Source organism: Wyeomyia smithii, chromosome 3, assembly GCF_029784165.1.
Source record: "Wyeomyia smithii strain HCP4-BCI-WySm-NY-G18 chromosome 3, ASM2978416v1, whole genome shotgun sequence".
Lineage (NCBI taxonomy): Eukaryota > Metazoa > Arthropoda > Insecta > Diptera > Culicidae > Wyeomyia > Wyeomyia smithii.
The window spans coordinates 51,369,304-51,383,418 of NC_073696.1; the positions used below are offsets into that span (position 1 = coordinate 51,369,304).

Below are 14,115 nucleotides of genomic sequence, written 5' to 3' on the forward strand. Positions count from 1 at the left end.
ATCCAAAAATCTTTTATGCAAGCTATTTCCCAGGATTTAAAAGCAACATATATTTAACTTTTGGGTATCAAATTTGCCGTAAATTGAAAAAATCTTGTTGAACTATGCAAAAACTCTTTATTTTCAATATTTAACACAATCTAATGCACTACTTGAGCTGAAAACATCTTTTTGGTAGGTAGGTACTCAAATCATCTTAATCCAATTGGATTTTACAGCTATCATTTTAATATTTCTAAATCTAAAGATAGATCGAATTTTTTTTAGACTGATTGAGAAACATATAACTGATAAGACGACGAACCCATTTAAAAATGTATGAAGAATTTCATAAAGAGCTTTCGGACTTGCTTGGAACATCAAACAATCGCGCTGCTGTCGAACTCATGTGGAATTTATTGCATATTCATTTACAATTGACAAATTCGTTTGATTCACTTAGACCTGTGAGTGAAGTGACAGGACCGAACACTCCTAGGTTTAATTTTCATACATTACACTGGTTTGTATTTAGCTACACTATGAAAAAAATCTATATTCGATGCAAGTTACACTTCAGCGATGGAATCAACAATGTTTAACAAAATTTTTCGTGCAAGCAAATAAATAACGGTTTACCGACGCTGTGGTATATTTACAACTGTACAGAAAAAAACGCAAGTTTTTCTCGCTCCAATTTTCACCCCACCATCTAGTTGGAAGGACTTCGGGCCGAAGGAGACGGATGGGTGTGGCTTGGGGGTATCGAATGTTGAGGCGGCAGCTGGTAGGGACTGAAACGGGCGAAGTGTTTCGCCCGCATTTCCGACGGCGACGGTGAACCGGAACTGGACGGTGTCGAAACCGGTGGAGGTGGCGGCGTGGACGCCTGCGAAACGGCAACGGCTGCTGCTGCAGCATTCTGAAGGAATGATGGCGGAATCTGGGGAGCCCACTGGCTTTGCCAGAGGCTTCCCAGATTCATTTGCGGGGGCCGCTGGTAAATTTGTGGCAGCAGCAGATCACTGTACGGCGATCGACCCCACATCTGCAAATGCTGACGCGCCTTCTCGATCAGCGCCGCTTGGGCTCCATCCATATCCTGGCTTGGGCCGACGGCGAATTGCGCTAGCAGAGGATCGTGGAAAAGACGTAACGGAGCTCGGAGGTGTTGCTCGAGCAAAAGAGCATCCATAGGATCCCTGCGAAAAAAAACAAAAATGACATTTAATGATTTGGGTTGAAAAAAAATCGAGTTGATTTTATCATGTGTTAATCTAAGCCTCGAACTAATGAACCTTCTTGCGTAACTGAAATGCCATACTCACATGCTTGGGAAACTGAAATAAAACAGAAAACAAAATTTGAAATAAATTTAATTAAAAACGTGTTGCAACAGCTCCACCCGCCGAGATAGACAAACAAATCGATAAATGAATCCGAGAAAGCCAATCACGGAAAGTTAACTTTTTACACAGCTTTTCAACAACAACAAAAGAAGCCTTTTGCTTTTCGGCACCCGCGCCGCGAAACCCGCGAGACAGGGACGACCATTAATCACCGAGAGTCAGCACCCGTTAATTAGAAGCCGGCAATCAAAAACGGGGCGTGGATTCTGCGAGACGCCTTTCGGCGCACATCTCGGCCCGGATCGATCGGACCAAATTAACTCTTCGATGATAGGCAGTGTGTGCGGCTATAACCTGTTACTTCGCGAGTTGTTGCCAGCTCGAGGCGCACTGTGATGATGAGAGACAGCAGTGCGCAGGGAAAGAGAGCACCGAAACTAAATCGCTGTGTCGGCGGCGGCTTTTTGGGCTTTGTTCTTCGAAAATCCGAGAAAACGCGCGTAATAAATTGCTAGTTTAATGTAATTAAGTTAACATCTCAACATATCATAAATCATCGTATGGGCCACGGCTACTCGGAATCGAAAATGGGGCTGCGCGTGTGTGTGTGTGTGCGTCTGTCCACAGCTAATATTATCGGCGGGCCGGCGAAGAGAAAAAACAAAAGTTTTTTTTTTCTGAAACTTACCTGTCAAAGTCCGTCAGTCGGGACGAGTCCCGGAATCCCTTGGCGAATGGGTTGGAATCAATCTTCAGCTTGGTGATGAGTTGATTCTGGTAGGCGGTCACAGCCGTGAACACCGTTTCCGGATAGACGAACGTTTTGTGGTCAACGTCCAGCAGTTCCCGCGGGCAGGACGGGACCTGCTGGCCTGGCCCCAGGCGAACCAGATGAATTCGGGGTTGGTAGCGGTGCATTGAATTGAGGACAATCTGCAGGGGAAGAGAAAAAACAGAGAGTTAATTATTTTCAGCTCTAAACTATAACATTGATAAAATATAATAAAACAAGAATTTTAGTTATGTACTTATCAGAACCATAGCCATGAAATTTTATTGAATTGAACTATATATTTCATCAACGCTCTGTTAATCTAAGTTATTCATGAAATGTTGCAATGCAATTTACGAGTCATCAATTGTATTTGCTTAGTTATTTTCTAACGCTCTCATCAGAAACATTATTTTTTGTTCCACCTCTGGAATAAGCTTGAACCCGGCTATCATCAAATCTATTTTTAGACATACTTCAGCAAGAAAACATTCCGCCGTTGAGCTCAAGGTTGCTTGTGAAAATCTCATTTAATTTTACAATGCCCTTCCTCGAAATATTCTCTTCCGCTCAAATCCAACCAACTACCGGCCGTTTGACTAGCTGGCGAAAACACAACCCAACCCGACTCCTAATTAAACAGATATCGAAAATAAACCTTTCTATGTACTGTCAATGTCTTCGAAAAGCACGCCACCGCTACGGCAGCCAATAAACTCTTCTCGTTCTAAATTTGCCAACAAGCGAGGAAATGGGCTGCGAGAATGTTCGTTAAGAAACGGAATCGATTTGTCGTCGGCTATGAGGAACAGCTTGGCAGTTTTGCTTCTTCTTATTTAGCTCGTATTTTTTTCCTGTTGTTGTTGTAGGACTAAGTTGTATGTAACAGAGCGGAAGCTGTACGCTACCATGGTAACCGCCGTCACCAGCTTTCCCCAACCCCACCGGCGGTGGTGGTGGCGGCGTTTGTGTTGGTACCGTCACGGCAAGGCTAGAGCGATAGGACAAAAACACCGAGAAAGATTCGTCTCCTTGCTTGCGCGCTGGTCCTGTTTCAAGGGTGGTGAAGCGCATGTCTTCACCAAGTTTCCACATCCGGCAGTGTTGGTGCCTTGGAACTTGGAACGTGACTTAATTGGGTGGAGGTGCAACAGGGATCAGGATAAAGGTAGTGGTGGTGGCAGCCAGGAAGCCATCAGCAGTCAGTGGCGTCGACAATGGCGACGATAAAGTTCTGCAGTGTGCGCCAACGTGGTGCCGATTTTTAGCATGCAAATGGCTCACGGCAGTGAGGTGTTAGGTTGATAAATTAGGTACGAAGCATCAACTTATGGGCACTCTTTCAGCGGAACACACAGCGGGTGTAATGGCGCTTGGTTACCGTTTTCAAGCCGAAAGTTGTAAAAGGCTCAGTGCAGAGACCTGAAGGCCTGTTGATCTACAGTACCCACAAACGTAAGCATTAAACCACTTTAATCATTTGTTGAAAAGATTTTACCGGAGATACTGGTGCTATTCTGCACCATTTTTCGTTGTAAATAGGTAGAGCCCGAAGTACATAGCAGGGCTACTACACCAGCGTTCGGAACCGGAAACCGGTTGCTAGTAAATGGAAGTCAATAAAATTTGTTTCTTTGCACCTACTTTGGGGATTAGACAAGATGTGATGGGCTGCTGATATTGGAAAAGGCGAAATCGAAGGTGAGAATGTGTTAGCTTGCCGAAATAAACATAAAATTAGGATTCATTTGCTTCGGTTGCTTATACACTTGGCTTTGGATCACGGTTCTTCATATGGCCTGTGCGTCAGATGGTTTGGAAGCGAGATATGATGTTGTAACAATGCGGACTATTAGGATATGAATCACATTGCGTTATGTTCTTCGGGGCATCAATAATTTTTGAGATCAAAGTTTATGCATATTCGAGTCGCACAGAATATTTTCAATTGAATGAATCATGAACGACGTTAAACTTTCTGATTTTTATAGGCATGACTCACGTTCAATAATGCAAGAACTACTGTTTTAACTGAAAAAGCATCTATTTTGGAACTTTTGATATATGTGATTTTTCGAATTTTTAGCTTTTTACCGTTCGACTCGGTGGTCTTTCGGTATTGATGACATTTCTGTTATTTTACACGTTTTCTACACTTTTAATCTTGGGTGCGTTCTCGCTGTTTTTATGATTTAAATGCAGCTCTATTTTAAGTGATCATGAAATCGCAGGGGAATGGCTTGGCGAGTAACTTCTAGTATATACGCAAGCCGTTTCTGCGTTTGCAATTGAGCTTTATCGAGTATTTTTTTTAATCAATAATAGTATAATTGACACGGCACGATATTATTGAGTAATTCTTCCAATTTAGCGTCTTCAAACGTTTTGGCCCCTCCCCTACATGGATAGTCACCAACATTGCATTTCATTTTTTTTAACTCTCGATGCACTTCAGCTTCACATTCTCGATGAACTTAAGCTGCCGTTTTCTTTGAATGATAAAAGAAAAGTGTTATTTCTCGCACGATTATTAGGCACAAAATAAAGCATTTTTACGCAACCAAAAGTATATGACGCCAGAATAAAACCACTAACGTGTCAAAGCGATTTGTTTATTAAAGGTCTCAGCGTTGTCACCATGTCACCATTTCTAACAGCGAGAATCATTTCTGCGATATTTGACATTTAAGACAGCGATAAAAGTTTGGACATTTCTGACGTTTAATTTTATTTTACCTAATTTTGAACCATATCCACCACAATAAACATAGTTCCCCGAATGACGATAACCATAGATTTTATAAAAATGCTATAAGAATAGTTAAGAATTTTTTAAAAAACAACCCGGACATATACGTATTAAAATCAGACAAAGGAAACAAAACAGTACTTATGCCAATGTAAGATTACCAAACTAAAATGCTACAGCTTCTAGACAATGAACATACATACCAACGCGTACCACGTGATCCAACATCAGGTTTCCAACAAAAAAATAACAACTTCGTACAACGCCTACTCACACTTAAATTAATAGACAGAAAAACAGCTTCAAAACTATCTATCCACAACGCAGTTTGCCCCAGAATATATGGTCAACCAGAAGCACACAAAACAGGACTTCCGTTACGCCCGGTAGTACCAAACATGACAGCCCCATCATATCAATTATCCAAATTCGTCAGTAAAATAATCCATAGTTCGATACATAGCCAACACAATATCAAAAACTCGTTCGCGTGCTGCGAATTGCTGAACAAAATGACCTTGCCTCCAGGATATATTTTAATATCCTTGGACGTAACATCCCTATTCACGTCAATACCCAAAGACCTTGTTATGCACGACATAATCAACAACTGGAATCAAATCAAGCAAAATACCAACATTAACTTGGATTTGTTCTTAGAAATAGTTGAATTTTGTATAGACTCGAGCTACTTCCGTTATAATAATCAGCACTACCAACAGATCTTCGGAACTGCCATGGGGAACCCTTTGTCCCCAGCGCTAGCCGACCTAGTAATGGAAAATCTACTGGATTCCGTAGTACGAATACTAGATTTTAAACCACCATTCATTTGGAAATATGTGGACGATTTATTGATGTCGATCCCCCCTGACAAAATACAACAGGTTATGGACATTTTCAATAACCACAACCCGCACATACAGTTTACAAACGAGCTAGAAATAGATAAGCGTATTCCATTTCTTGATATGCTCCTCATCCGAACCGACGACCAACAGATTAAAACAGAATGGTACATGAAACCTATCGCAAGTGGAAGATTCCTCAACTACAATTCGCAACACCCGTTGCACCAAAAAATCAATGTTGCAACGAATTTCATCAACAGAGTACAACGCCTGTCTACAAACCTGGAAGATGCAGAAATTAATGCAATCATCGACAAACGACTCAATCTCAATAGCTACCCGAAAGGTCTACGGCGCAGACTTATAAACCGGAAACAACAACACAATAACATCGCTGAACCACTGCCGAACAACTCGCAAAACCTGGAAAATACTTACCGCTCTATAACATACATACCGAACTTGTCTCATAAAATAGACAAGCACCTGAAAAAAGAATACCCCAACATACGACTGGCAACACATAACATAAATACCGTAGGTAAACTTTTCACCAAAGTTAAAGATCCCGTAACCAACGACTTCCAAAGCAACGTCATCTACAGCATACCTTGCATAAACTGCGAAGCATGCTATATTGGAATGACAACAAACAAACTAAAAACGAGAATTAGTGGACATAAAACACACTACAATGCACTGGACAAGTTATTAGCAGAAAAAACAGCCACCACCACTGACACTGATTACACGGATACACAAATAGCCACACTGAAGGAGAAAACCGCACTAATGAATCACAGCATAACGTTAAACCATCGGTTCGACTTGAACCACACCAAAATCCTAGATAAACATAAGAAACAACAGTCACTACCGTACTTAGAAGTATGCCATATTATGACAACCGAAAACAGCATAAACAAACGTACAGACACACAGGGACTCAATTCGATATATGCAGGAGTAATACACACACTTAAAAACACAGCTAAATAAAACTGTTATACATTCATCCATAAACGTCAAATCAGCTAACATAGTTGCCACACACCAACACAGTGTACAGATAGCAAAGCAAACGATAAACCAACGCTAAAATAGAACGCTTAAGCCAAATTGAACCGTACTGACCCGTTTTTTCACCCGGTAACAAATAAATAGTTTAAACAGACATAGCGAAAATGAAGTTATAACAAATTATAGTGAGTAGTGTTAAAATAATAATCCAAATAAGCTCAATTTATAATATATCTTGACAATAGTTAGAATTGACGCCATTTTAGTAAGGAAAACAGATTAGGACAAATATTACTACATGCATACATACATTAACAACAAACGATATAGCCTCTGTAAGTCAAACACAACATGCAATTTATGTATAGATAATTCCAGAATCCTCGAAAAAAATGAAATAAATCATCGAAACGTCGGATAGTAGAAGCGAAACATCGTTTAGCTGCTCTAAATAGACTGAATAGCCGAAAATCCTCCCCCGAGTTGTACGTCACAGTCGATAAGTATCCACATAAACCTAATTTTATAGTCTCAGGTTTTCATGTCTATTATGACGTAGGACTACGTCTAACCGCACTACACTAAAATCGCTTTTTAAGCGGGGAATACGTGCCGCGTACAAAAAAACGGGTAAAAAAAGCCGCGTAAAAAAAACCGCGTAAAAAAAACGTGGAAAAAGCAACCTTAGTGTACATCGAGATACATTCTGCAGAAAACTAAAACCAAGGTGTGACGTTGGAATGAAAGATTTCAGTAATACTGATGTAACAACATGATGGATCACAATAATCAATATATCATTGGATTGATAAAATGATGGACAATTTTGTGATTCTTCAGTTATCTCGATCACTTAATTGTTAAATAGTGAAAATTTCATAAAAGTTCCAAGGTCGAATTTTCACGAAGAGTATATCAATCACATGCGAGCACGCCTGATCTGCCGCTCATGGTAATTTCGTCCCATTTGCATTTTAGTGCTGATGAGAAAACAGCAATTAAAAATTGTAACGCTTTAGGTGAAATTTTGCACTCAAATGCTTTTTCAATTAAGACCATCAACAGAATTTAATACTGCAATGAAAATCTAACACTTTTGCATCATAAAACTTGCATTCACACATAAATTTGATTAAAATTTGTTGAAAATCATAAGCTGGGACTCACATGCGACTACTTTTACGGTACGTAGCCAGATTGATAGCAAGTCAGTCCCATAGCCAGCTACGTCCGGTGATGAAAAACAAACTACTGCAAATCGATGGCGGTGGTATAGCTTGAGTTTGGAATGAATCCATCGCTAATCAATTCATAAATGACCGTCTCTCGTGCTATATTAAACAAGATTTTAGAAGTATAACACAATGTACCAACTGCGCCGCTCAAATTAAAATTAGATTTTGTTTTTACATTTGTTACTGCTGATAAATTCAAAATCAGTTTAGGAGTAGGAACTTGTTCTAAATTTTCCTGAGAGCGGTCACACGTTCGTGACGGCGGACAGCTTCCAGGTACCTATCAGTGAAAGCAAATATGAAAGAACACCTATAGCTTAGGAAAGTGTTTGCTCCGTTAAAAAACAGCTAAAGCGGACATTATATGAAGCAAATATTTGTTATTTTTCTTACGAATTTTATTTGCACAAAATAAAATCCGTACCAAAAACAGCCAATATTTGCTTCGTCTTATACCTGCTCAAGAAGCGTACCAAAGTATTTGATATGACTGACGAATTCTTCAAAACGAAATTCACGACAATAATTGAATAATTCTTACCCACGTCTTTACATAAAATACGTATAAAATACGAAAAGTAGTATTAACTAAACAATGCCTTAACTAACAATACAGTGACACACCTAAAGCGTTCACTGTCAACAAACAACAGCTGAAAGAAGCTACTGGTGGAAAATTTGTCTTGAAGAAAACATTGTACTATCAGCTAGAGCCACACGATGTATAACGCGTAAAATTCAATCAAACCTCCTATCGAATATCACTTGGTACATCCAATTCAAAACCTGAAGACCACGAGTTGTGGTAAATATCGCATTTTTCATAATCATTATTGGTTGTGGGGTTAAATTGCGAAGATTTTTGCAATGGAACCGACTTGCGATCACTTTTGTTATGGGACAAACCGACTTGCTATTTTTTTCATAGTTCCTCAGAACGAAGTATTCAAAAATATTTGTTTTATCGAAAGTAGATATAAAAAGGAAATGATTCCATATATAAACTCAAAATTGACAACAATGCATTTGGGACGGACTTGCCATGAGCGGCAGTGATACAGACTTCATGAGTGAACACCAACTGCCTGCTGTGATATCCTGTATAGCAGTGTCAAAAAATAAATTGGGCAAGTCTCCCCGTGCCAATAGGTCAACTGATCCCAAGTAACAATTCTATAGCTACTTGGTTTTCTAACGGTTTTATCACAGCAATGAATATTACCAGCGGTTTTTTGGCGGTTGAACCCGTTGCCAAAAATAGCAAGTCGTAATGAACACTGATAGCTGTCAATAAAACTCTAATAAAACTTACAATAAAACCGGCTATTACTATCTATTGCCCCATAAAACCACTCCAGCTTGCTGTCATATAACATAGAAACCAGTTTTATTGCGGTCATTCAAAATCTAAAAAACTACTAGTTGGCTATGAAAAATATCTCATAAAATTGTAATAAGTGCCCAGTTTTAACCTGTCAAACTTGTAAACAAATATATGCAGGCAATGATATACATACAGGTGAGACAAAAGCGGCTTAGTTGGTTTAGTGTGATGCAGAATTCTGTCGCAGTCTTCGTAAGATGTGTGTAAAATGTATTAGAGCATCTTGCAGCGCATTTGTGAACATTGATGACGTTGAACTCCAAAAATCTAATAAACTAACACGGCAAACTTAGTACTGTTCGGTAGTTTTTTTTAAATATTATCGCCAGTTTGTCTTGTTTTGGTTGAAAAAATTTTCAATGTCGTTAAATTATGCGTCCTTAAAAATAAGGTAGGGGCAAGACACTATTGATATATTTCGAAATATATTCAATATTCAATTAAACTAAGTATGTATTGTTGCATTTTTCGTGCACCTCTCTATTTATTTAAAAGCTCGTTGATTCCTCATTATTGTGGTTGTGATGTCAGATTTTTCATAAAAATAAAATTGTCTAGGTCCCCGGGGTTTTACCATATTTTTCTCTAATAATACAGGCATCCAACCTTTGCCGCACCTTACAACATATATATCATTGAACTAGGCTTATTGCGGCTACGATTGATACCAACTGATTATCAACCACGCCATATTGATATTTTTGAAACTTTTTATGATCTTGAAACGAAAATACGAAAATATTGAGCAATTCTCGACTATCGTCGTCTGACTAACAAATAAATTGAGCATCCAAAATTGATTTTGATCTATCTCTGTATTGAAGAACACGGCTAGATTTTTTTTCTGAAAAACTGAGCTGAAACAATCCAATTCATTTTTGCTAACAATGAGATCATTTTTGTAAACCCGTACTATTTTGATGGCGCATAAATTTTAAGCGCCTATGTTCGCAAAATGCACGACAAAATTTCATGTGCATATGCTTGAGAGCTAAAAAACCTACCAAAAACCCCTCTTTATTCCTTATCTTTCTACAATATCACCATCAAATAAAATTGATTGCACGATGATAACCAACACAGGTGAAACATTTCTCCCGCGACCGGAGATTTCCTTATTGAAAAAAGTGGCGTGATGTTCTGGTGTGTGTGCAGGAACGGCACAACAAATCAACTTATTACGGTTGCTGTCAACCAAACTTATTGCGCTCTTGAAGAGGTAATGCCAGCTGCTTATAGTATGCGGTACTCTCTCCATGTGGTTTTAAAGCAGTTTTATTGCCATTCTTATAATTGCTTCAATAAGGTGGGCCACCTGTCTGTAAAGCAAACTTATAGCGATTATCAGAAGGTTCTGATAGTATTTATAGTTTTAACAGCAATTTTGCGAAATTGGTTATGAAAACCGCTAAAAGAATGCAATACAGGTCGGACTCGATTATATACAGTCTCCGAAAAATTTTCACTGTATATAATCGAACCCTGTATATAATCGAATCAGAAAAAAAATTTTTTTTTGTTTATTTTGCATAAATATTTTGCTCTTTTTGAATAAATAAGTAGGATTTTTGTGACTAACCCCCTTAAAGTCGCAAAAACCTTTCTTACAAAAATATATGTACATATGTATAATCGAATCAGAAAAATTTTTTTTTTGTTAATTTTGCATACATCTTTTGTTGTGTTTAAATAAATAAGTAGAATTTTTTGACTAACCCCCTTAAAGTTGCAAAAAACCTTTCTTACAAAAATTGATGTATGTATAGATTTCGTAGTTACTCTTTATGTTATTGCAGTCAGCCATGGCAAGAACACTCCACCGTGTTGCACGGGTGCCACTTTTGCATAGAAACACTACACGGAGTGTACGGTCGTTTTTACACATCACGCAGTGCAAGTTGCAATACACGCCGTGTAGTGTTTTAAATATTTTCTCCGTAGCAGTGCGTGTTTTAAACATGGCTGATTGCAGTCAAACCTAAAGAAAAATTTTGATCAGTGTGTATTGTGTGTGTTTACTCTTTTAGTTTTGATATTGTTGTGCTGCGTTATCAAGCAATTCAGAACAAAAAATGGCAAGTGCTTACGTAAAAGCCGGGAAACGAAGAAACGTTTTAACTTTTGCTCAAAAAGCAAAAGTTCTTTACGATCTCGAACAAGGTCTGTTGGTTAGTGACGTACAACAAAAATACAACATCGCTGAAGCAACTGTGTATCATTTAAAAAGCGACAAACTGAAAATCGAAGATCAAGTTACGCAACGGCAAATCAGAATTGGTAAGTTTTTCAAAGTTCATGTAAATAATCCAGCTCATAGTTTTTCTTTTATTTTACTTGAATAATATTTTATATAGATAAGCGAAAAACTTTCAAAAGGGCGAAATTTCCGTTGCTCGACAATGCTTTGTATTTGTGGTTTCTGAAAAAACGTGAATGTCATGTGCCTGTTAGCCAGGACTTACTGACAATCCAAGCAAAGAAATTGTATGACCAACTAAACCACGATGGACAGTTCACAGGAAGTCGTTGGTACGTTATCAAATTTATTAAGAGACATAACATCTGATTTTGAAGAATAACTGGCGAAAAGCTATCCAATAATGCCGCCTGTGTTGATGCTTATATTGAGCTTATATTCTCGACTATGGTTCGTCTGCAATATCTATCTCCCAGTCAAATATTTAATGCTGATGAAAGTGGTCTATTTTTTAAATGCACCCCTTCGTCCACATTCGTATCTATGGACGAGTCATCAGTACCAGGACGCAAAGGAAATAAGGAGCGTGTGACTTTCATGCCATGCAGTAACACAGATGGCTCATGCAAACTCCCGCTAATGGTCATTGGTAAAGCAAAGCAACCACGAGCTTTGAAGAATATTCATGATCTCCCTGTTCATTATACGGCATCGAAGAATGCGTGGATGACGCGTCAGATTTTTAAGGACTGGTTTTTTATGCAGTTCGTTCCCAAAGTAACATTTTTTTTGAAAAACGCTCAACTTCCGGTTAGGGCTCTTTTAGTACTGGATAAACGTTCAGCGCATCACAGTTCTGACGATCTTCGAACTGCCGATGGTGCGATTTGTACAACTTTTTTGCCACCGAATACCACAGCATTGCTGCAACCGATGGACCAAAATATTATACAAATGGTCAAATCAAACTACCGACAGAAGTTGATGCATTAAATTCTTGTCCGTCCTGGAGAATTTGATGACAAAGTTAAACATATTAACATCAAAGATGCTATATTTTGGGTGGCTGAAGCATGGAATGCAGTACCGGCTGTTTCCATATCAATATCATGGAAAATGCTGTGTAGTGGTACGAAATTTAATGACGAGGATGATGTTCCACTGTCGGTTGTGAAAGAACGCCTCAAATCAATCCAGTAACAATTAATTGAGCAAGACAACACTGTGCAGGAAGAGGACTTGGAGTTCGATTTCATGAACGATGAGGAGATAGTTAACAGCATTTTGCATCCAAACACGTCATTCTACGATGGTGACGACACATTTTCTACTACGCAAGATGCAAATGCTTCATCATGAAATGCGCCCCAATTGACATGGAAGAGGATTCAGGACAACTTGTTTCAAATGAATCGGCATTGTACGGCATAGATGCAGTTATCTCTTGGGCGGAAGAAAACCGTTTGCCATTGGAGAGACAATTTATGTTACGCGAATTACGTGGAAATATAATGGAGAAAATTATTACATCCAGAAATGCTAATGCTTAATTTAATAAAAGTTATAAAAACAATTAAAACCATTAAAATTATCATAACAGTATTTTATCGAAACAGTACTTGAAACTATACATTTTCGTCATTTTATTTCAATCCCCTCTTCATCCAATATAATTCATAGACTTGATTTGCGTATTGGGTAGATAGTAGATTAGCTAAAAACATTGCCTTTAATTTATTTGAATTTTTGCTCACCAGTATTGATTTCAACTTCATAAAAATAAGTATTTGAAAAGAGTCAATCTCTATCACCTCAACCTTACCATTGAAATAATAATGTTTGGGTCCATTCAAATTTAACGTTACATAAAAATTGGACTTCCGGAAAACCCTCACCACTTTGTCTAGTATGTTTCCAATACTTACCACACCAGGCATAAAAAATTTCCCCAGCCCTGCTTGCGTTATGTAACATTTGAACGGACTTTTATGAATCAATAAGGAAGCGCTTATTTATAACGTAACGCAAGAATAATTATTGTTGATCTCCTTTCCCCCTTTGCCGTGCTTTTTGTTCAAATTTTCCGTAAGGGTTGCAACACTTTGCCAACCCAACACTCTTTCTCGTTTCCTGAGCGTTACATAATTTGTAAACTTTTCTTCGCAGTATTTCTGTTTTAGATCAGCTTTACTTTTCTTGAAACATTATGGCTCAAAAACCAACGTTTTGGGTCAAAAAATGTTGCGTTACGTCATATTGGACTGAAGGGAACGTCCATTAATTACTTACCGTAAATAAAAACTATTTTCGACCCCCTCTTTCCTCTAGGTAACGCTCTTTGTATAGATCTTCAAAATTTTTAGTATTGATTGCGACGTTTCGTCAGATCTCTACCTCCCCCAAGCGTTACGTATTTTTGGACGATCCCTATACGACATTGCTGCTTTAGGTAAGTTATATTTAAAATTGAAAAAAAAAAATTATGATTCGATTATATACAATTTTGTATATAATCGAATCATATATAATCGAGTCAATATATAATCGAGTCTGTTTATAATCGAGTCCGACCTGTACAG

At 38.3% G+C, this 14,115-nt stretch overlaps 1 protein-coding gene across 4 annotated transcripts in view; it reads right to left on the reverse strand.

Annotated features, from left to right (window-relative positions):
* Positions 1–381: 381 nt before the first annotated feature.
* LOC129732083 (T-box protein H15-like) overlaps positions 382–14,115 on the reverse strand; it is an 83,099-nt gene continuing 69,365 nt past the window's right edge. For 2 of the 4 annotated variants that reach the window (XM_055692585.1, XM_055692586.1), the window contains exons 5-7: positions 2,017–2,261; positions 1,308–1,319; positions 382–1,181 (exon numbers count right to left, since the gene is read on the reverse strand). In XM_055692585.1, coding sequence (XP_055548560.1) covers positions 692–1,181; positions 1,308–1,319; positions 2,017–2,261 — 747 coding nt within the window. In that variant the 3' untranslated portion in view covers positions 382–691. The remainder of the gene's footprint in view (positions 1,182–1,307; positions 1,320–2,016; positions 2,262–14,115) is intronic. The other 2 variants (XM_055692587.1, XM_055692588.1) reach the window with 1 other exon arrangement.